This window comes from Leptinotarsa decemlineata, unplaced genomic scaffold (genome assembly GCF_025532065.1).
Source record: "Leptinotarsa decemlineata unplaced genomic scaffold, Ldec_3_MD MMD2_tig00026347_RagTag_RagTag, whole genome shotgun sequence".
Taxonomy (NCBI): domain Eukaryota; kingdom Metazoa; phylum Arthropoda; class Insecta; order Coleoptera; family Chrysomelidae; genus Leptinotarsa; species Leptinotarsa decemlineata.
The window spans coordinates 2,616,090-2,637,135 of NW_027412698.1; the positions used below are offsets into that span (position 1 = coordinate 2,616,090).

The 21,046-nt window shown below is 34.2% G+C and overlaps 1 protein-coding gene and 1 long non-coding RNA gene across 2 annotated transcripts; one reads left to right on the forward strand and one right to left on the reverse strand.

The window, feature by feature from the left end:
* Positions 1-2,342: 2,342 nt before the first annotated feature.
* LOC141486255 (uncharacterized) lies at positions 2,343-6,870 on the forward strand. Its single transcript, XR_012467729.1, has 2 exons — positions 2,343-5,241; positions 6,160-6,870. It is a non-coding gene; the product is annotated as an uncharacterized lncRNA (long non-coding RNA).
* A 2,350-nt stretch (positions 6,871-9,220) lies between these two features.
* LOC141486254 (uncharacterized) lies at positions 9,221-12,387 on the reverse strand. The gene is made up of 2 exons (XM_074183993.1): positions 11,132-12,387; positions 9,221-11,024 (listed from the first exon to the last, which is right to left on the reverse strand). Exons 1-2 carry the CDS (start codon positions 11,261-11,263, stop codon positions 9,711-9,713), a joined length of 1,446 nt encoding a protein of 481 aa, XP_074040094.1. The 5' UTR covers positions 11,264-12,387; the 3' UTR covers positions 9,221-9,710.
* Positions 12,388-21,046: the final 8,659 nt, after the last annotated feature.

Here is a 21,046-nt window from a genome sequence, read left to right on the forward strand (position 1 = left end):
ACCAAACCGTTATTTTAACACCTCGACACGTGTTGAGATCACCAAGTGACCATCTTCAAGAGGAAGATCTTTCTCTTGAAAATGAATGAACATTGATGTCATTGATAGGCTCGTTTTGTCGTACATAAGAAACTCTAGATTTAATAACTGAATTATGTGCTAATAACTTTGTAGATAAATGTCGAAACATTTCAATATTTGGTTTTGTTCTGTCAGGATTTAATTCATCGTACCTTTGTTTTGCTTTGAACGAATTCCTATCTAGTTTTATGTACAGTTCGTACCCCCTTTTCTTCATTTGTGTATTTTACCATTTCGAATAAGTTGAATTTAAATTACACAGAAAAGTATTTAACGACAATAAGTTTTTGTGACACAATGAATGAAGTGACAAATAATATGACATTTCTTGTTATGGTCTTTTTTATCTACTACTTGAAAATAATACATTCAATAAACCTAGAGATGTGTAGATATATATGAAAAAACAAGTCTATCAACAATATCAATGTTCTGACCCAAATCCAGTTGCATTCCGGTCAAGGAATGCAATTTATCAAAAACTGCAATTGATAATATAGTCAAGAGACAGGGTTACCTGTAATGATCTTGAAAAAACATTTCGATTCTGTAATTTGTATTAACAGAACTTATGACAAATTCGACAATTCTGATTTCTTGCGAGAAGATTGAGAATGCATTGGAAGGTATTCAAGGAGACGAATTAAGCAAATCTATTTGAAGTTTGAATTCCAGAACTGTGAAGTGCGTTTTACAAAATGATCGACAATTTGAACACTCAACTTCATTAATTTTCATTTACTTTCAAACAATCATTTAATTTTTTTTCAGATAATATATTGACTTAGGGTTTTCTCCACTTGAAATATGTAAATAATTATTACTTGTTTCTTGCTTCGATTCTGATGAAATCTTTTCAGTTCAAGATGAGTGAGTTAACTTCACCAAAGGTAAATTTTGGAAAAAAATATTTGCCTTAATTTATTTCCAAAGATTCTAGCAGATTCTATACAGACACAACTATCAACAGTCATTCCAATTACTCTCATCAACATAAATTAGCAGCTTACCATAGCTTGATCTACAGACTAACCAGCATCTCGATGGTCCACAAAGAATTTTAATAAGTATATAAATTTGATAAAACAAATTGCAGTAAATAACTACTCCAACCCGAACATTGTTATAAACAAACTTGACAAAAAACTTCTCAAACAGGCTATTAACCAAGTATACACCACATTAACACTCACATATACAGGAACATCATTGGATAAAATAAAAGGACTACTAAGAAAAGAAAACATTAATATAGCATATAAGACCTGGTAACTCCTTGGGTAGACATATAAAGAACAAGTCAAAAATGTACAAATTTTACAAATCAGGGGTTTACAAACTAACATGTGGATCATGTCCAAAAGTTTATATAGGAAGGACTTCAAAAAATTTCAAAACGAGAATCGCCGAACATGAAAGAAGTTTTGAGCTAATGAAAACTAATTCCGCCTATGCTTGTCACCTTTTAGAGAAAAACCACGATTTCAAAATGGAATACGACATATTACATACATAAAATAAAGGACAAAAATTAAAGTTGCTAGAATCTCTGGAAATCAATGAACGCAAATATTCAAATGGTCTTTTGAGCGACCAACAGCAAGTTATTCATTCAGCACTTCTGAACGTATTCTCATAAAATGTCAATAATTAACATATTTACATATAATTGAATAGAACTGGCCGATACTTGTTTTTTTTTATTTACATGTACTATTTTCTTAGAAATAATATGGTATGTAATGGAATCAGCAGATATGTGTCTGTACAAACATGCCTGAAGACACCATCATGGATGAAGTCATGTTTATCTTGAAACATATATAGGCACATACACAGAATGATCATTTTCAAAAAACTTGGAATTGAGGAAATCAAATATAAACTTTGAATGATGAAAAAAGGGCCGAGTTTTAGATTCAGGAGTAGAGTTCCAAACTGAAAATTTGTGAGCTCCTTCTGAATTCTATGATAAAAATGTCCGTAGCGAATCCTGACTCATTGAATGAATTACTTCATTTCATTTTTGAAAATGTGGTCACTTTTTTACTGGTTTTTTCGTTTCATTTCAGACCTGAAATCATTTTTACATGAACAGTTGTATGTTTAATCCCATAAGAAGTGCTGGCATTTCAGATGTGTCTGATATGAATACGGATTATGGATTAATTTGAGTGAAAATACCTGGAAACACTTGTTGAATGCAGCATACCCATAAGAATAGTGGTTGTTCAGAGTACATTGACAAACAAATGGTAAGATTTCTCTGTTTTTGTATACAATGCTCTTAGATAATACCATTTTCAAACACATGAATTCAAAGAAAGATTACAAAACACTCATTATCTTGATAAAAAAAATGTGGGAATCTTCCAAAAAAAGGAATGAAGCAATCAATTTTAAAAGTACTAACTCTATACAAAGATGTGTAGATCATGCAAAGAAGTAGCTTTCAGACGTGGGTACCTATTGATCGACTGACACACTTATATTAACATACTGCCGAAGTTACTGAACCTAGAATCTAGAAATATGCAGGTAGGTTCTTTGCATAACATAAATAAACATCAGGAACGGGATTCGGGAATTTCCACCCCCCAAGGGGGAAAAATAAAGGTTTAAAGATTGTATTGAATTTCGTCAGTTTTGAAGTTTGAAACCTGACAAAAAATGTATGTTTGAAGGTGGTTGACAATGTATTGTGGAGCATTTCATTAGCTCGGACTTCCATTGTCTAATATGATATAAATTAATTTGAAATCCCTGAAAGAATCTATAAAAGTTAAATAGATTAGATGAAAAATAATAATTATATCAAGCAAAAACACTGAATTTACAATGAAATAAAATACAAGCAACAATTAAGAATTAAACTATTAACAAGAAATGAAAATTGAAAATTATTAACAAGAAATGAAAATTAATAATTAAGATTCCAAGCCAAGTTACTTCACGACGTTTCGATTGTTAGTATCCACAATCGTCTTCAGATAGATTCTTTCAGGGATTTCAAATCAATGTATATCATATTAGACAATGGAAGACCGAATAATGAAAAAAATTTATGTTTTGCATTTTTTTTCCAAATATCTCGATTCCTAATAGTTTTATGCGATTCGTATTCACTATAAATATTGTAGAGGATTAAATGCATCAAAACTTCTGTTTGAAAAATTCTTCTATATCTTGAACCATTTTCGAGATATAAAGCAGAGAGTGCAGTGTTCAACTATTTTGAGTATCATTCGAGGTCAATCGGTGGTCCCGATTAAAAACATGCTGTATAAAGTCTATAAATTATTGACAAACACATACTTCTAAATAACATTAACTATTACATTATATTCAGTTTTTTTCTATGAATTGAGTATCTACTCATTTAATTAAACTTACCTACTCATGTAATTAAAAAGTTATTAAGGGAAATACTTTAATTACATGTTATTTCTAATCTAATTCATACTCATTCTTTCCTAACTAAAAAAAAAAAGAATTACATTTTTGAACATTGAAATTAGAATAATTGAATAATAATAACTGCAAGTTCTAATTTCAATTTTCTTTTTTTCTTCATCATCGTCTTCTGCTCGCTGTAAAGTTTCGAATTCTTCTTCATTCTGGTCTTAAATGATGTTCGTCTCTAGTTCTTCTAGGATTTCGGGGTCAAAGGTATCATAGACATCACTCTGATATGGTGAAGAATTGAGACAATCTTGCTCATTACACTGGCCGCAAGCTAAAGAGCACTGCAACCCTCCTCTCCTGCACCCATATCACGAGTCACAACCATTCTTGCAGATGCAGAATATTGTGTTGAGCAATTCCTCCGGAGTTGGTGGATTCATTGTCATAACAGGTCCCAGAAATTCATCACTCACTATTCAACCCAACTCTGGGGTTCTAAATCATGCCCTAACCAAGTCTGAACTTGATAATAAACACCGTTGAAATGTTGGTTTGATAACTGCACAGGTTTATTCAGTTTTGTAAACTTGAAGAACTGTGCTTAGCAAAAACGATCAGTACTCAGATTTTGGATCATTACAGATTGCCAACAAGTTTTGCACTCTTTTCTCAAATAATGTTTGAATCGGGCAGTTTTCTTTTTCGAATGCTGCAGAAAGTTTATCCAAATTCGGAAGTCTCTCGAGTGTTCTTAAAAAAAGTTTTCCCCTTTTTCAAAAAGTACAGAAGTGGCGTCACAGCCATTTACTGTGTGTAAAAACAAAATGTTTTTTTATAACGAGGATATTCATGAAATATGTTGGAAGAGTATGTTTAAGTTTTTACACTTCCTTTGCCAACTTTTTAAAAGAAAAATTCTTGTTGACGAGATAGGGTACACCCAATCGAAATGACAAGTAAATGAAATGACGATGAAAGAACCTAAAAATTTACGGATTTTGAAGAAGATATACTGAATTATTTTTTACTTGAAATGTAATTATAGTCCACCCAGAAATGTATGAGAGTGAAAGAATTTCGAGAATGCAAACATGCTGGATCATCAAAGAAAGCAAGCAAGTGGCAAGTCTCAAGCAAGTGGCACTGCATTTCATTCACAAAATCAATTTATCAGTAACTTGAATTTATAAAATTTTGCATTGAAAAATAAATATGTATCATCTGGTGACATTTTAAATACTAATAATTTTCTTTATCTAATCTATTTGAATGAAAACATTATAATTTGTACTTATAAATCATCTTTTTATGTAAATCAATTTGATATTATTATTATTGACACTAATAATATCAAATCGATTGAAGGTTTGATAATGAAAAATAGTCTTCGAAATGTCACTAGAATAGGTCTCTGTGGTTAGAAATTTGAACATCTGAATTTTGGGTTGAACAGCGCTCAAAGCTTTTGCATTGTTTGATGTTTCTGCTTTGGCTTTGAAGTCAGTTTCAAGAAGAATAACAGTGTAGCTGTACTGAAAGACACACTTTAGGGTTTCGATGTTCTGGTCTTGTCAAACCTTTGCAAGTGTATTAAGAGTCTCAGACGCCTCGCGGCAGGCCCTGCACCTTGTGTCTAGAACCCATATAGTGATCACACGAATTCGGTAGACTAAGCTGTTAAAGACACCATCCTGGCAGGCCATGATGAACCCCTCAGTTTCTGATTTCAGCCCACTCGACCTGAGGAAAGCAAAGGTCAGCCGAGGTCTTCAATGTTGAAGAAGACCCTTTGCTGTGGCTTATGAGTAGCTTTAATTAACGCTTTGCTCTGTCAGTTGCAGTGATATGTACTATTAATTGTCAGTTAATTTTGAACAAACGTTATTCATACACCATTTTCAAACTAGCAAAATTGGTATCGACATTAATTTTTTTGATCAATTGAGTAAATCTTTGTTCCCATATTTATTAGAGATATGATGCCATGCTTCACAATAATAATTTATAATAATATATTCATTCCACAGAAAACTATAAAGAAAGAAAGGAAGAACTTTATTGTCCAAAGAACAGAATTCTTGTTAACAAAGTTTAGAAATACATTTATGTATGTACACATATATCTATATATACACACACACACACACACACACACACACATATACATATGTAACACAAAGGAATCAATTTAAAATTAAATAAACACCTTAAAATAATAAAACCAAGTAAAATAATATAAAGTGCGTATACAAGTGATTGCAATGTTAGTCAAAATCTTCATTATAATATTCGTCTAAAGTATAAAAAGCTTTATTTAGCAAAAAACATTTTACAGCACTTCGAAAATTTTTATATGAAGAAGTGGAGCGAAGATATACTGGCAAATGATCGAACATTTTCCTTGCATTGTATATTATGCATTTTTTTATTAATGCGCTTTTAGGAATGGGTAGTGCTATTAAGTGGCTATTATGCCTAGTATTATAAGAGTTTGTTGAATCACTGGTAGTATTAAATTTTTTGTGCATCATACACACACTTTCAAGGATAAAAATGCATGTCAGAGTCAAGATTTTTTGATCAATAAACAAGGGTTTACAGCAATCTCTCGGTTTTGCCTTACAAATATATCTAACCGCTCTCTTTTGTAAGATAAACACAGACTGTAACAAGAACTGAGAAGCATTACCCCAGAAGCAAATTCCATATCTTAGGCGGGATTCTATTACCGCAAAATAGACTGTTCTTGCAGCTTGCAAGTTGAGTTCTCTGGTAATAACCCTTAAAACATAACATCCCGAAGCCATCCTATTACATAGATTAGAGATGTGGATATCAAAGGATAGATTATTATCTACATGCAAACCCAAGAATTTAGTTGATGAGACGGAGATAATTAAAGTATTCCCTAGAAAAATTTCATTTAATATACATTTAAAGGTTAGTATGCAGGTTTTTGTGGTATTGAATACCAGTCTGTTAGCATCACACCACTTTTTAACGATGTCTAGATCAACCGATATATTATTATATAGTTCAGTATTGTCTTTTGAGTGCCAAACAATAGTAGTGTCATCAGCAAATAGAGTTATTTTTCCTTTCGTATTGATGAGAGATACGTCATTTATGAAGAGCAGGAACAGTAGTGGACCGAGTACTGAACCTTGCGGAACCCCACAAGATACCAACAGAGGTTCAGATCTCTTATTATTAACTATAGAACATAGTAGTGGAAATAGAAGCATCTAGGTTTAGTTTAACTGTATTGATGACTGAAATTTGTGAGTGTTGAGTCTTATCTTTTTTTCCAGATAGTCCTGCTCTATGATGAAGACAGCTGAAACGCTACCACAACCATCTCAAACACAAGACTCAACTAAACAATTAAGAGAAAAACAATGAAATTTGTGAAATTGTGTGAAATAGTTAATGTTGGTGCTGTTTTAATTTATTTTTACAATCATTCTTCTCAATTTATAATCAAATAATTTTGGTTGAAGGATCTTTTATTAGTTGATATGTAATTAACATGCATTTTCAACCATGTTACATAACAACGATAACATTGAAAAGACAAAAACCAATCTGGGCTAATATTAGCTTTTGATGTTTTCATTTACAAAATTATTTTCGATATTTTATGTTCATAATTTTACAAAAGTAATATAGATGGGAAGTGTTTTGATTTTCATTTTACCAGCCCAACATTGGAGGAATATATTTTCTTACAGGTGTATTGGAAGATACAGGAATATTTGTTTTATTTTTACAGAAATATTGTTTTATTGTTATTGTTTTTTATTCTCTTTCAGGAAAATATTACACTTGAACAATTTTGGTCTATGGTGCTTTCTTTCTTGAACTGTTATGCAGAGTTGATTTACATTTTCTCTTGATCCTCACATTACAGTTAGTTAATTTGGATTATATTCAGTAATCTCTAATTAATCTCTATTCAAAAGCATCTCTTTTGGAAGACGAAAAATCTATGCTTCTGAAATAGTTTGAAGATATGAAAATGTATATTTATATTTTTTACAACCAAATATAATTTGGTTGTATGATCTTTCTTTACTTATGTAATTCATATACATTTTCAACCATAAAAACGACAAAAATCAATCAGGTCTGAGATTAGCTTTTGATTTTTTCATTCACAAAATTATTTTCGATATTTTATGTTCATAATTTCACAAAAGTAATATAGATGGGAAGTGTTTTGATTTTCATTTTACCAGCAAAACATTGGAGGAATATATTTTCTTACAGGTGTATTGGAAGATACAGAAATATTGTTTTATTGTTATTGTTTTTTATTCTCTTTCAGGAAAATATTACACTTGAACAATTTTGGTCTATGGTGCTCTCTTTCTTGAACGTTTATGCAGAGTTGATTTCCTCACATTACAGTTAATTTGGATTATATTCAGTAATCTCTAATTAATCTCTATTCTGAAGCATCTCTTTTGGAAGGTGTAAAATCTATGCTTCTGAAATAGTTTGAAGATGTGAAATTGTATATATTTTTTACAATCAAATATATTTGGTTGTATGGTCTTTTTTTACTTATGTAATTTATATGCATTTTCAACCATAAAATCGACAAAAATCATTCAGGTCTGATATTAGCCTTTGATTTTTTCATTGATTTTCTCATTTTCCATATTTTGTGCTCACATTTTTACAAAGATAATATTCAAGTTCAAGGATGTTGAGCTAGTTATATAAAGATTTTCCTACTTCTTTCAGTTGGGAGGAATGTTTTCATCGGCGTCGATGATAGCTCTGGTTGCAGGAGTTGACAGAGATTGAAAAAATACTAAAAAAAAAGACCTGATGATATAAAATTATTATATATTCAATAGTTAAAAATGACGTACAGAATAAATTAAACGTGAAAATTCCTTTTCCTACAAAAAAAAGTTTGAATGAATACTCATTTTATGTACAAAACATGCAAACAATCTCTCATTTCAACGTTCTCATAAGGCTCTTCAATAAATTCAGTATACATAAGGTGATACCACCAAAACATTTATCACGGCCAATATTCTTAAGTTGATCATCTTCTGCATCACTGTCCAAATCATCAGCATATGATGAACATTTTTGCTTTTTCTTGGATACACTTGGAATATCACTTCCGGAAGCATCTGTGATTGTTGTTGAAATCTTTTGTTATTTCTTTGGTCGACTAGATTTTTTCGGTATTGCTTCAGTTGCCTTTCTCTTTTCCTTTTTTTTTTCTTCTGTTTCCTTCTTTTGTCTACATTCTTTTTCTGTTAGGAATTTTCGATATAATGAAGATGAAATTGCAGAGTGAAGTTTTTCCTTCTTTCGTTTTCTGTCGTTACTTAATGACACTGGCCAAAATAAGGCCGATCGCCCACGGTGCGACTGTTTTGAGACAAAAGTTGCAAATTAGTTTACTCTACAACCAGTTTCCAACTAATTGGAAACTTGTGCACGCACACGGATGCGACATTATGAAATGTTTTTTATCAGTTTTGTGTTCAGTGTTGGGTGTTGGCATAAGCAGTGTTATAATTGATAATAATTATTTTTACAATGTTATACCGCCGTAGACAACGTAGGGCAGGAAGGGAATACTGGGTCCATTCATACATAATGGAAAATCGCAATTCTAGACTGTTTGAAGCAGCACAGGAACAATCTCAAACAGAAAGAAAGTTTATAGCTTTTTATCGAATGTCGAAAGAATCGTACCTAGAATTGAGGAGGTGAAGTAACAAAGGGGCTAAGTGCCAAAACTGTAAACTCGGGAAAGTGACAAAAAACTTCATCATACTAAGATACTCAACTTTTTATTCATAAATGATGGTACAGCTTATTCTTTTGCATACGCATGGATATGCTCTATACAAATAACGTACAAAAGTTGAACATATGACTATATTCTGAAAATTAAAAAAAAAATCTGGGAAAAGGGGTAAGTGCCAGTATTTTATTTAGTTACATTAGAGTAAAATTCTTGGTGTTTCTCATCTTTTAGATATGGAATCATTGATATTAAATGCTTCTTTTTGTTATCACCGATCTTATTTACGTCTGGAAGCTGATGAATCGCCATGTTTTTGATATCTTCCATGCTTTTTCCTTTTTTAAGTATCGGAGTTGCTTTCCACGGTGATACTGCAGAAAAACTTTCAGAAGTAAACAGAAAGCCGGGTTTTTGAGAGTCAACTTTCAATCGCACGACTTTGCTAATTTTCACTTGCTTCATACACCTTGTCGGCTGCAGCTTGTATATCAAAAAACTTTTTCTGGCACATATCTACTATTTCAAATCGGCCTGTATGAGTACTTGAGAGTATTACATGGTGTAAGTCCTCAGGTACCATCGGAGAGCATTTGCGCTTTCTCTTCTCGATCAAAGCGAAGTCCCTGTCACACTGAAGGAAGCTGTGGCCACTGACGAGGTACCTATGTTCAATGGTGTCAAAATGTCCACAACTCACCAAAAACATGTAAATGAACACGATCATTCTGTTTTTATTTTGGACGTTGCAGTTGTCACTCCAAACAACAATATTCCTTTTGTTTGAAATACCCATATTCTGGACGCGTAATAAGCAAGACGCAATCTCGTTACCGCCTCGTCCTGCCAATCCTTCATGCCAGAAGCACATATAGGAGCGCTTGTTATCTCCAAAGTTGATGCCCAAATTATAACACGAAAGTTGGCTCATGTAGAACATATCGGAATGCGTCAAAGTTGGTACAAACATGACTTGCTCTAAATCCATTGATAAAACACTCACGGTGCTATCTGGCATTTGCGAGGATGCGATGTCCGTTTTCATGAGCAAAGTGGCTGCTTCTGCCTTTCTATGGTGGAGTTCTAACTCCAACGTTGCTGCCCGACTCCTTTCACTCTGTGCTTTCATTTCGCAATTTAACGAATCACATTTTCGGCAGGTGTCACTTCTCGGTGCTCTAAATGAAACATTTGGAAAGTCTTCTTTTAAAACTCTTCTGTAGAACTTATAAGTGACCAAGCTTTCGGGATGTTTTAGCAAGAACGCTTTGTGAAGGCGGTTTGTATTTAAATCTGGACTCATATATTCCTTTGCACTTTTTGCACGCGAATAATGAGACTCTTCTCGGGGTATGCTATTTATGTGTTCTTTAACAAGTCTCCTATTATTCGTTGTGAATTTTGACGGTGCCGTACGAGTTCTCATGTCTTTGTAGAATGCTTCGCCACTTTTTTTCTTTTTTATAATAGTCTCCAAGTGCTTTTTTGTCAAATCAAAAGTATTCATAAAAGTGGATTTACATACGATCACAATATTGCCCTCTCCGCCTGGAATGCTATAATGGACGGTAGTTTGACGATGACTGTCACGAGCCTCTTCATATGAGCCATGCCTTCTTCTCTTGACGTCAGTCACCTGTATTAGACCCATGATGTATGTTCCACGAACATCAATCCTGCTTTCGTAGTACTTTTCAAAAAGCGCCAATCTGCTTGCGTAAGTCAACGATTTGCAATCGAATTTACATTTACATGTTACCTGTAAGAAAGATTTTGCAATCAAATTTACATTTACATGTTACCTGTAAGAAAGAATCCACGTTTTGTGGTTCACACAAATGATTATTTACAAAGTTAAAAACTCACTTCTAGGTTAGGTTTCTTTTTTTCAGCTACATCATTTCCCTTTCTCGTTTTATATGATTTTCCGGCATTTTTCCAGTCTCTATGTTGGTCACTCAGTCGTCCCAATCCTTGTTTACGACGTTCTATATTCATTTTAAACTAATTCTGCAGTCGTATACACAATACAGAATCAATACACACACAACACATCAGCGCGCACTTGTCCTTAGCACCTTTGTTGAGGAACTGACGTTGCACTTGCGCGAAACAACAAGAACTTTGTGATTTTTCCCCCAGAAGTTTGTGTCCGGGCACTTAGCCCGTTTCATAGGATGTAGTCGGTGGCACATAGAATCTTCCTACAGCATAATCTCATATTTCGACAAATTGGCACTTAGCCCCTTTGTTACTTCACTTTCTCAATTGACAAGGATCATTAGCCCTCTCATAGAAAAGATAGACACAAACACGAGGGAATGTGTGTCTGCAGAGGAAAGAATTTTGATTACTCTAAGGCAGTGTTTCCCAAAGTGTGGGTCGCGACCCCCTGGGGGGTCGCAATGAGGTACTAGGGGGGTCGCCGGAAATTTCCAAAATAAGACAAAAACACTACTTTGTTAAATCATGTATTTTTATTTTAATAAAGCCGTAAATAAAAATTAACAATTAATTATCAAACGAAACATAAAACTAAATATTAAAAGTCCTTAAAAGTAAAAGAAAAAAATAAAGTCAAATATTACAATGTTAATGAGACCCATGCGCCTGTTTTTTTGAAACTAGTCTTTCAAATCTAGGCTGTGTATTTGAGACACACACAATTATATCGTTTTCAAGTACGAGACGATTTCTCACTTTTGTTTTAATGGCAGTCATAGACGAGAAACTTAACTCACATAAATATGATGTTACAAATGGAACCAAACATTTTACAGCTTCATTCGCCAACTGAGGGTATTCCTGCATCTTTTTGGTCCAAAATTCGTCCGGGTTCTGGGAAAAAAATTGGAGCTTCAACATTCCATCACTTGATATTTCAATAAGTTGTTCTTTCATGTTTATTGGTATTTCAGCATGTTGAAAGGAATCGGCTAAAAACGGATTCAGTATCCATCTGCAACTGTCGTAACTGTTTTGAATTTCTTCGGGGAAATAATCACAGAGCTGTTGTTTTAAATTAAGCAAAACTGCATAAACTTGTTCAAAATTTGTAGCACTGTAACATACATTTTCTATAATTTCCTGTACGCACTGGAATGAATCGAGCTGCTTTTTGCCAAGTGAAGTTGACCATAAATCGATTTTTCTTATAAACCCCTTAATTTTATCTGTGGCTGTAATTATATTAATGTCGCGACCTTGCAAATTACTGTTCGAATATATCAGCAAGGAAACCTAGTTTCAAAAGCCAAATAGTATCGGAAAATTGATTTTCATATGGGGACTTCTCATCTTTCAAATACATTAAAAGCTCTGCTCTTAAGTGAAATACTCTTTTTAAGACGTTGCCCCTTGAAAGTCACCTTACTTCGGTGTGATAAAGAAGATTTTGAAATATAGCACCCATGTCTTCGCAGATTTTTCGAAAAATACGGGTCTATAAAGCTTTTCCTTTAATGGAATTTACAACTTTAATGATGGATTTCATAACACGGTCCATTTCAGGAGGTAAAGCTTTTGACGCCAGAGCTTCTCGATGTAAAAAAGAATGTCTCCATGTGGCATTAGGCATTATTTCTTGTAATTTGACGACAAGACCAGATTGATGTCCTGTCATAGCTTTAGCGCCATCTGTGCATATAGCAATACATTTTCCCCAGTCAATAACATATTTACTTGTGCGTTTCACAAAACTGTCGAATAAACATTTTCCAGTGGTATTGGTCTCCAATGGGGAACAAAATAAAATATCTTCTTGAATGCCATTATTTGTATCATATCTTACAAACGTAATGAATTGGGCACAGTTAGATATATCCGTGGATTCGTCCATTTGAAGAGAGAAGTACGTGCATTTATTAAGATTTTCCACAACTTGCGCTTGAATATCTTCTGCCATATCACTAATTCTTCTTTGAATAGTATTATTTGACAGAGGTATTGTTTTTAACTTTGCAGGCTCTTTCACCAATCATTATATGTACCATTTCAACAGCTGCTGACAAAATCAGATTTTCAGTTTTACTAGTTTTGGCAACGCGATAAGCAACTTTATAACTTGCTAATAATGCTTTTTCGTTAGTAGTGGTTGCCAATTGAAAAGTATCTTGCTGTTTGTGAAGGGCGTTCAGCTTTCTTTCAAAGAATTCTACGGGTTTGTCTTTTTTATCTGGATGTTTGCTATTCAAATGTCGAAGTAACTTTGATAGCTTCATGCTTTCGTTTGACAATACTTCTCCACAAATAACACATTGTGGTTTATTGGAAATAATGGTAAAACCATATTTAAGATATTCATCACTGTAAAGACTGTTTTTCTTTTTATTACTGCCACTTTCAGACGTAGATGGTTCTGCACTTCTTTTTAAAAACTTATCCATAATTTGTAATTTATCGTAGACGTAAATACGTAAACTGGAATACGTAAGTCGCAAAATATTTACTCATTACTTAATACCGCTGCATTCGCCACAACGTGCTGTTTCGAACTGAGGTCTCCGTGGTTATCTTGGTTATGTCGAGTTCTGAATAATTTAAATCCCTGTCTCTTTAATCTATCTGGGTTGACATCTATTAGGTTTTTTGGGTTTCGGCGACAGAGACAAGTCTCTGTCGACTTCTTGTAGCTTGGCTATGTTTGTAGAAGTTTCCATTCTTCTATTTTTTCTTTCTTTTGTCGTGCAGACATAGGTTTCTTCAGCTTCTCTTTTCAATTTTTTCCGGCAAGCATGGCTTGCAGGACTGGAAATTTCGTTAGAATTTCCTGCAGCTGCCCTAGGGCCGTTGGGAGACCTTCGGGAGAGCTGTGGGAATTCTCCGCTGCGGACACGGCTCTCGCATATGAGATTCCGTCTCTGACTGTATTTTGCCTGGCTGTCCTCGGGTTTGTGGGCTGCCGTCTGTCATTTGGCACGTCAGTGGCCGTTTTTTTTGTTTTCTGGGCGTTCTGGGCACCCAGAGAAACTGGCTGGATGCTCGCCTTTACAGTTGAAACACCGCATGGGCGAGTTTTTTTGTCTTCTGCACTCGTTTGTTAAGTGTCGTCCGGCACATTTTACGCAAGCGGGAACTGCTTTACAGTTCCGCTGTGTGTGTCCGAACTTCTGACACCTAAAACACTGTCCTACTCTGTTCCTTGGGCGTTGTGTTTCTGCACTTACGCGAACATTTTGCAATTCTTCCACTTTAAAAATATTGGTTTGGTTTCTAGGTACCAAGACTAATACAAATGGGATCGGTTTTTTGTATGCCTTGCTCATCCGAGCGATGGAAATAACTTCAAAGCCTTTTCCTTGAAGTTCTGCCTTTATGTCCTCAGTTTCAAGGAATTCTGGAACTCCCCGAAAAACGACTCTTATGCCCGTATGTACCGTGTACACTTAATCGGGATTAAAGGTTTAATCTAGATAAATGCTTTAATTTACCATGCACCGTACTAAAAGTCGGGCTTAAGCTTTCGAAAATCTAATCCTCCGTTTTTCATGGATTAAACTTGGATCAGTCTGTAGAAACGATTTTTCTAACCTAAAAATAAAAGTGTTTATATTATTTTGCGTTCTTTCTCTTACAAAAAACTCAATTATTTATAAAGCAATAATGGAAATCGAAGATCAGTTGTTTGTGGATGATGACCATGATATATGGGACATAATTAATTTTGGTTTTCCAAGAAGACAGTGGGAAAGAAGTGAATACTTTGATACCATGGACAACCTTTCTTTTTTCAGAAGATTTAGATTGCAAAAACCTACTATCCTGAATGTTCTTCATCATGTAGAAGAAGAAATTGAGTATGACAATGATAAGTAAGTAGATATCTACCTACATACTGTAGTATTTATCAGTACCTACCTAAAATATTAAATAAATTATACTCATAGAAACAACAGTTTAACACCAATGAATCAACTCTTGACAACCTTAAGAATATATGCATGCGGAGGACACCAGCTGGCCATAGGAGACTTTATTGGAGCCCATCAATCCACAATTTCAAGGATTGTCCATCGAGTTACTAATGCCATTGCCAGTTCAAGACCCTTATTTGTAACAATACCCAATGACAATGAAAGACTTCGTGTAGCGACAGACTTTTATAACATAGCTCGGTTTCCTCGGGTCATTGGCTGTGTGGATGGAACACATATTAGAATGCAGTCTCCAGGTAACAGATTGAAAATGTGTTATAACTGGATAACAGTGTATGTTTGTAGGAGGTGAGCAGGCTGAAGCATTTCGCAACAGAAAAGCCTTCTTTTCTATTAACACCCAGGTAATCTGTGATGCCAAATTAAAAATACGAGACATTGTTGCAAGGTGGCCGGGATCGAGTCATGATCTTACTATATTTAATAATAGTAGGATAAGAGCTCAATTTGAAAATAATGAATTTCAAAACTCTATCTTATTAGGTAAGTACTAAAGTATATAGTCATTAGTAGTTATCATTTGTTTTAATTATGTTAGCAAGAATGTAGGCCACATCTATTAAGTTTTTTAATATAAATTTAAAGGTTGTTTGGTTTAACAATTTGTTAGAAATTTTATAATAACACATCTGTTTTATTACATTTTTGTAAAAATACACCGTGTATTCTTTTAGTTTGATTACATTATTTGAATTTTTTAGGTGATAGTGGCTATGCCAATAAAGACTATCTATTAACACCGCTTTTACATCCAGACAATGAGGCTGAACACCTTTATAATGAGGCCCATATACGCACCAGAAATTCTGTAGAACGTGCCATCGGAGTTTGGAAAAGGCGCTTTCCTATACTTGCATATGGTTTGAGGTACAAACCTGAATTTGCAAGCAATATAATAATAGCAACTGCAGTTTTGCAAAATATTGCAATTGAAAATAATGAACCAGTTCCCCCACCACCAGAAAATATTAATGAAGATGAGCTCAACTACCTCATAGAACTGGGAAATATTGAGGATTTACGTAACGACCATGAAGAAAATAGAGGTAATGTGAGGCAGCACCTAATAAATAACCATTTTGCAAACCTGTAACGTTGTTATAAAATAAAAACATTTTTTAAATATTATTTTATAATTGAGTATGAAAAATATGTTTATAAGACAGTGTAAGTACATTCAGAAGAAAAAAATGTGTAACCTGCAGAAAAAAAACTTAAACTAAACCAAAAAAAAAATGAGTGTACCTACATACATATCTTTACACAAGCATACAGGTGTCCCATAATTTCAGGCTCAAACTTAATCATTTAGTTGTGGTGTAAGGTGTAAATGCAGTGGTTAATCTTGAACCTATAATTTTTTCACACCACAAAAAAAACAATCCTAACAAAAAACATAAATTTTAAATTGTAATAATTTTTGAAAAAAAATCTTATTTATCATCATGTGTAAGCAATGATTTTTTGTAACTAATTTCAAACTGCAAAAGTTCCAGTTTTAATTGCTTTTTTTTTGTATCTAATCTTAAATTTTCTTCTGCTGCTCTTCCTTTGCATAATTCTGTGATTCTACAATTTGTTCTAATTGCTTTTCAACTAATGCTAGCCTCTTATCTAGTAAGATATTGTACTTTTCAGCTATATCTGAAGATGTCAGAGCTCTTATACAATAAACTCTTTTATTGTATTAGTTTGAGAATGTCCATATAGGACGAAACTGCAGTAACGTTAGTTACAAATAAAAGTGGTAAAAAACATAAAAATTTTCATTTCTCTTTTCATTACGACAGTATTTTTAATAACTATGTTGTTGAACAATACAAAAAACGAGGTTATAATTTCACTTTACTTCCTTTTGACACTAGCTTTGCTATAATATGCAATGTTGCCAAAATGTTAATCCGGATTACCTAAACCATCCGCGGTGCATTAGTATTTAATCTAAAAGACGTAATTTAGATTAACTAATTGCGATTAAATTTAAATACGGTGCATACGAGCATTAGAGGCTTGTCGGCTTGTACCGAGTAGGTATGGTACGGTATTTTTTCATTGTCTAGGATTTTTGTGAGTTTTCTAAATTCATCTATGGTGTTTAGATGAACTTTGATCCCGTAGTTAGTATTTATCGCCCGCGAGATGGAAATGTTCTGCGCGGCGGCGATCGAATTAAATTCTTTCCATTTTTCCTTCGCCCGTATTGTTATTGGCGGAGGTTTTATGGTCTTTTGTTGTTCTTGTCGAGTTCCCGTGGCATCCTCGACCTTATTTTCCTCATCTAAATCCATCCTTTCGGGTTTATTATCGTCTTTTGTCTGGGGATTAGCCTTCTGGGCTACCTGCCTGTCCTTTTGTTTGGGCCCTTCCGGTTCGCTCGGGTTTTGTGACGTACCGGGTGTGACGTCATCGGGTTTACTTTCACTTTTCCGTTCAGGTAATGAATTTCTGCTTTTTTCTTTTTTGGTTGTTGTACCGGGCTTTTTGTTTTTTCCACAGAGGGCTCAGGCGTGGCCGCTCTTTTTTGAGGTATGTTTTCTTCCATAATTTCTTCATCCTCTGAAGGAATGCTGTCGAAATCAGGATCTTCTACGTCGTTTTCGTAGCTTGGCAAAGCTTCGAAAGCCATCACTTTCTCGAAGTATTTGTATGATTTCGCCAGCTCTAAGCTGGAAACGTCATACCTGTCTAATAGTGTAGCTACTAATGCAAGTACTGCGTCTCTTGAGTATTCTCCGGAAGTAGTGAATACTATTCAATAATTCCTCCATTATTAACACATTCCCTGCCACGTTGGTCCCATGGGACCAACACTAGTATTGCATTAATGGGCAACGTTGGTCCCATGGGACCAACATCTTTTTGAATGCTTGTTAGGCTGTTGGTCCATATTTATGTGCATTATCTTACATTACAGGACCAATGTGGCCTAGAAGGCATATTCTGTAAGAATAGTTTATTTATTATTTGGAAATTGTAATTTGTGGTCCCAGTTATTTTATAGAAGGTGATAAAAATAAAAAACTAAAATTCTTAGTTAAATGTATTTATAAACTGTCGTATTAACGACGTAATAAGTACATAAAAAATTATTTGTGAACTTCACTAAAACAGTCTATGCAAAAATGTGGCTCATTTTTACATGTTTCACAATATGTGTCTACTTTTTTGGTTTTGTTCATGGCATATTTTCGTCCGTGTGTTTCAGAATTTTTTTTTTAGCAGTTTCTGCACATTTTTCTTCTGCTATGCTTATTTCCCTCTTTCTTCACTTTAATAACGTGGTTTGCTCTACATGTTGAAGTCTGAGTAGCACAGTCGTTAGTTTCCTTGGCTCTTATTAGGTGCTTGACCACTTCTTTTTTGAAATCTGTTATGGATATTGTGTTTTCTGTTACCAGTTTATATAAAATATAGGCATTTACTAAAGATGTAGTAAGGATAAGTTCAAATCCCACTTTTCGGAACCACTTTATACTTTTCCTTAGTGGATTTGAATAGGCCCCAAATTGATCTGATAAATCTACAGCTGCCTTACCTTTGTTGTAGTCTAGTACAACTTTAGGTTTCACTTTTGTTTGCTGATTGCATGGCACTTCCATCATTTCGTTTCCATGTTTTGTAGAAAGCATAAGAATGTTTCTCTTATCTTTCCAATTGATAATGGTAATGCCGTATTGATTTTCCATGGAACAAATTTCGCCACGTTTTAACTTGGCATTTACAATTTCTTTGGGCAGACCTTTTCGGTTTTTTCGAATAGTACCAATTACATGTGTATTGGCGTCTAACATTTTTTTTGCCAAAGACAAACTTGTGTACCAGTTATCAATAATTAGTGTTCGTCCTTCATTTACTAAACCTTGAGTTAGATGCAATACAACTTTTTCAGGAGTAACAGTAGTGTCTTCTTTGCCTGCATATATTTTGATGTTGTATGTGTATCCAAATCCAGAACAAAGTTTGAATAACTTTACCCCATACTTGTGTCTTTTTGTTTTGATATACTGACGAAACCCTAGTCTTCCTCTAAATGGTAGGAGAGTTTCGTCAACACAAATCAATTCATCAGGAACATACAACGACTGAAAATTTCCTTTCAAAATATCCAGTAGGGGCGTTATTTTATACAATTTGTCACTTTTATCTGCCTCTGTATTGTCAGCAAAATGAATCATCCGTAATAACAATTCAAATCGATTTCTCGACATTACCTTGGAAGCAAAATTATTACTGAACAGTTCATCTGTACTCCAGTAGTCATGCAGTGATGGTAGTTTTACTAATCCCATCCAAGCCACTAATCCGAGAAACTGTCTAATCTCAGACTTTGTGGTGGGAATCCAAGCATGCAAACGGGAGTTTGGTGTAGCATCCTCGGCTAAAACAAGTTGTGTCGCATAGTTGTTTGTCTCGTTGCAAATAAGGGATATTACTTTATCATCTACTACAGCATCAAAAAAGTTTCCTGGTGTGCAATTCGCCAACAGTGCTGCTACCTCTGGTTTCATTCCCGATGAAACAGAGAAAGGATCTATTGGCTTATAGTTGCCAATTGTGGGCCCCCATAATGAATCTTGGTTTGATTGTGAATCTTCTACAGCTGATGATGTCAAATTCAGCGAATCTCGCTCATTATTTGGCATTTCTTGAAACGGCGTCACTGGATTTGTTGATTTATTATCTACTGAACAACTTGTTGAAGGTGAGAGAGCTTCAACACCCTGAATACCTGATTTCACTGTTTTTGTTTGCTGTATAAATGTCTGTATATTTTCTACAGTTTCTGAATCTGATGACGTTTCTGATTCGGACTCATACTGAAATGATTCATCACTATCTTTGCTCTCAAACGGTTCCCAGTCATCTTCGTCTGACATTTCTCCAAAATTGTCTGCATATTTTTGTAACTGTTCGTTTGTCAGTTTACGTTTACGATGAGACATTCTGAAATAATAATATATATACCTATTTTAGAAATGATAACTTCAAAATAATATTTGGCACTTACATTATTTACAATCCTGAACACAAAAACAGAAAAACAAGACTTATAATTGTTATACTACACACAGTTGCCACAGAATGATATAAAAATTTTAGGTTATGTCGTGCTGTGTGCTGTCTACATGAAGGGACCAACGGCGTGTACAGCCATCGAATTGCTTCTACCCGCCGCGTTGGTCCGATGGGACCAACGCATATTTATTTTTTTTTTTTTGGAAAAAATAAAATAATTTTGACTAAATAACCAAATGGAAAGGCTTTTCATACAAAAAACTACGATATAATAACATTGGCCCATAGAGGCATACAATGTGAAAATATAGCTGGCAGGGAATGTGTTAACGCTTATCGGCCTAAAGCACTTTTAGGGGATAGCGGATTATAAACTGAAAAATGTCACTTTTGTCACTATCGATGTTCACTCATCAACGTCTCAATCGTCTCATAACTGACGTGAACTGAGGTCTCATTGCACGTCGCCGCTTATATAAAGCCAAAACGAGGCTACGAGAACGTTCCAGAGTGCCATCTAGTAGCGAAGTAAGGAGTAGAGCCTTCGCGAATATCATGGAAAAGTATTGCGATGTAGACACAAAGATGTCGCGGTGTACAATGTGCAGTCGACTTTTTATTATTTATTTTTATTGTAAATACTAGTCTGGCAGAAGTACTACTAGTGTACTAGTGGGACAGATCGCAATTATTAAAATAATTGTTGAATTTTTCAAATGTATTTAGTTTGAATTTAAACAGTAAAGTAAAATAAAATTTGAGAAACCATCAGTTGTAAATTAGGCACGCTATTTTTGTCGCTATTTTGGTTTGGGTGATGAGTAGGGGGTCG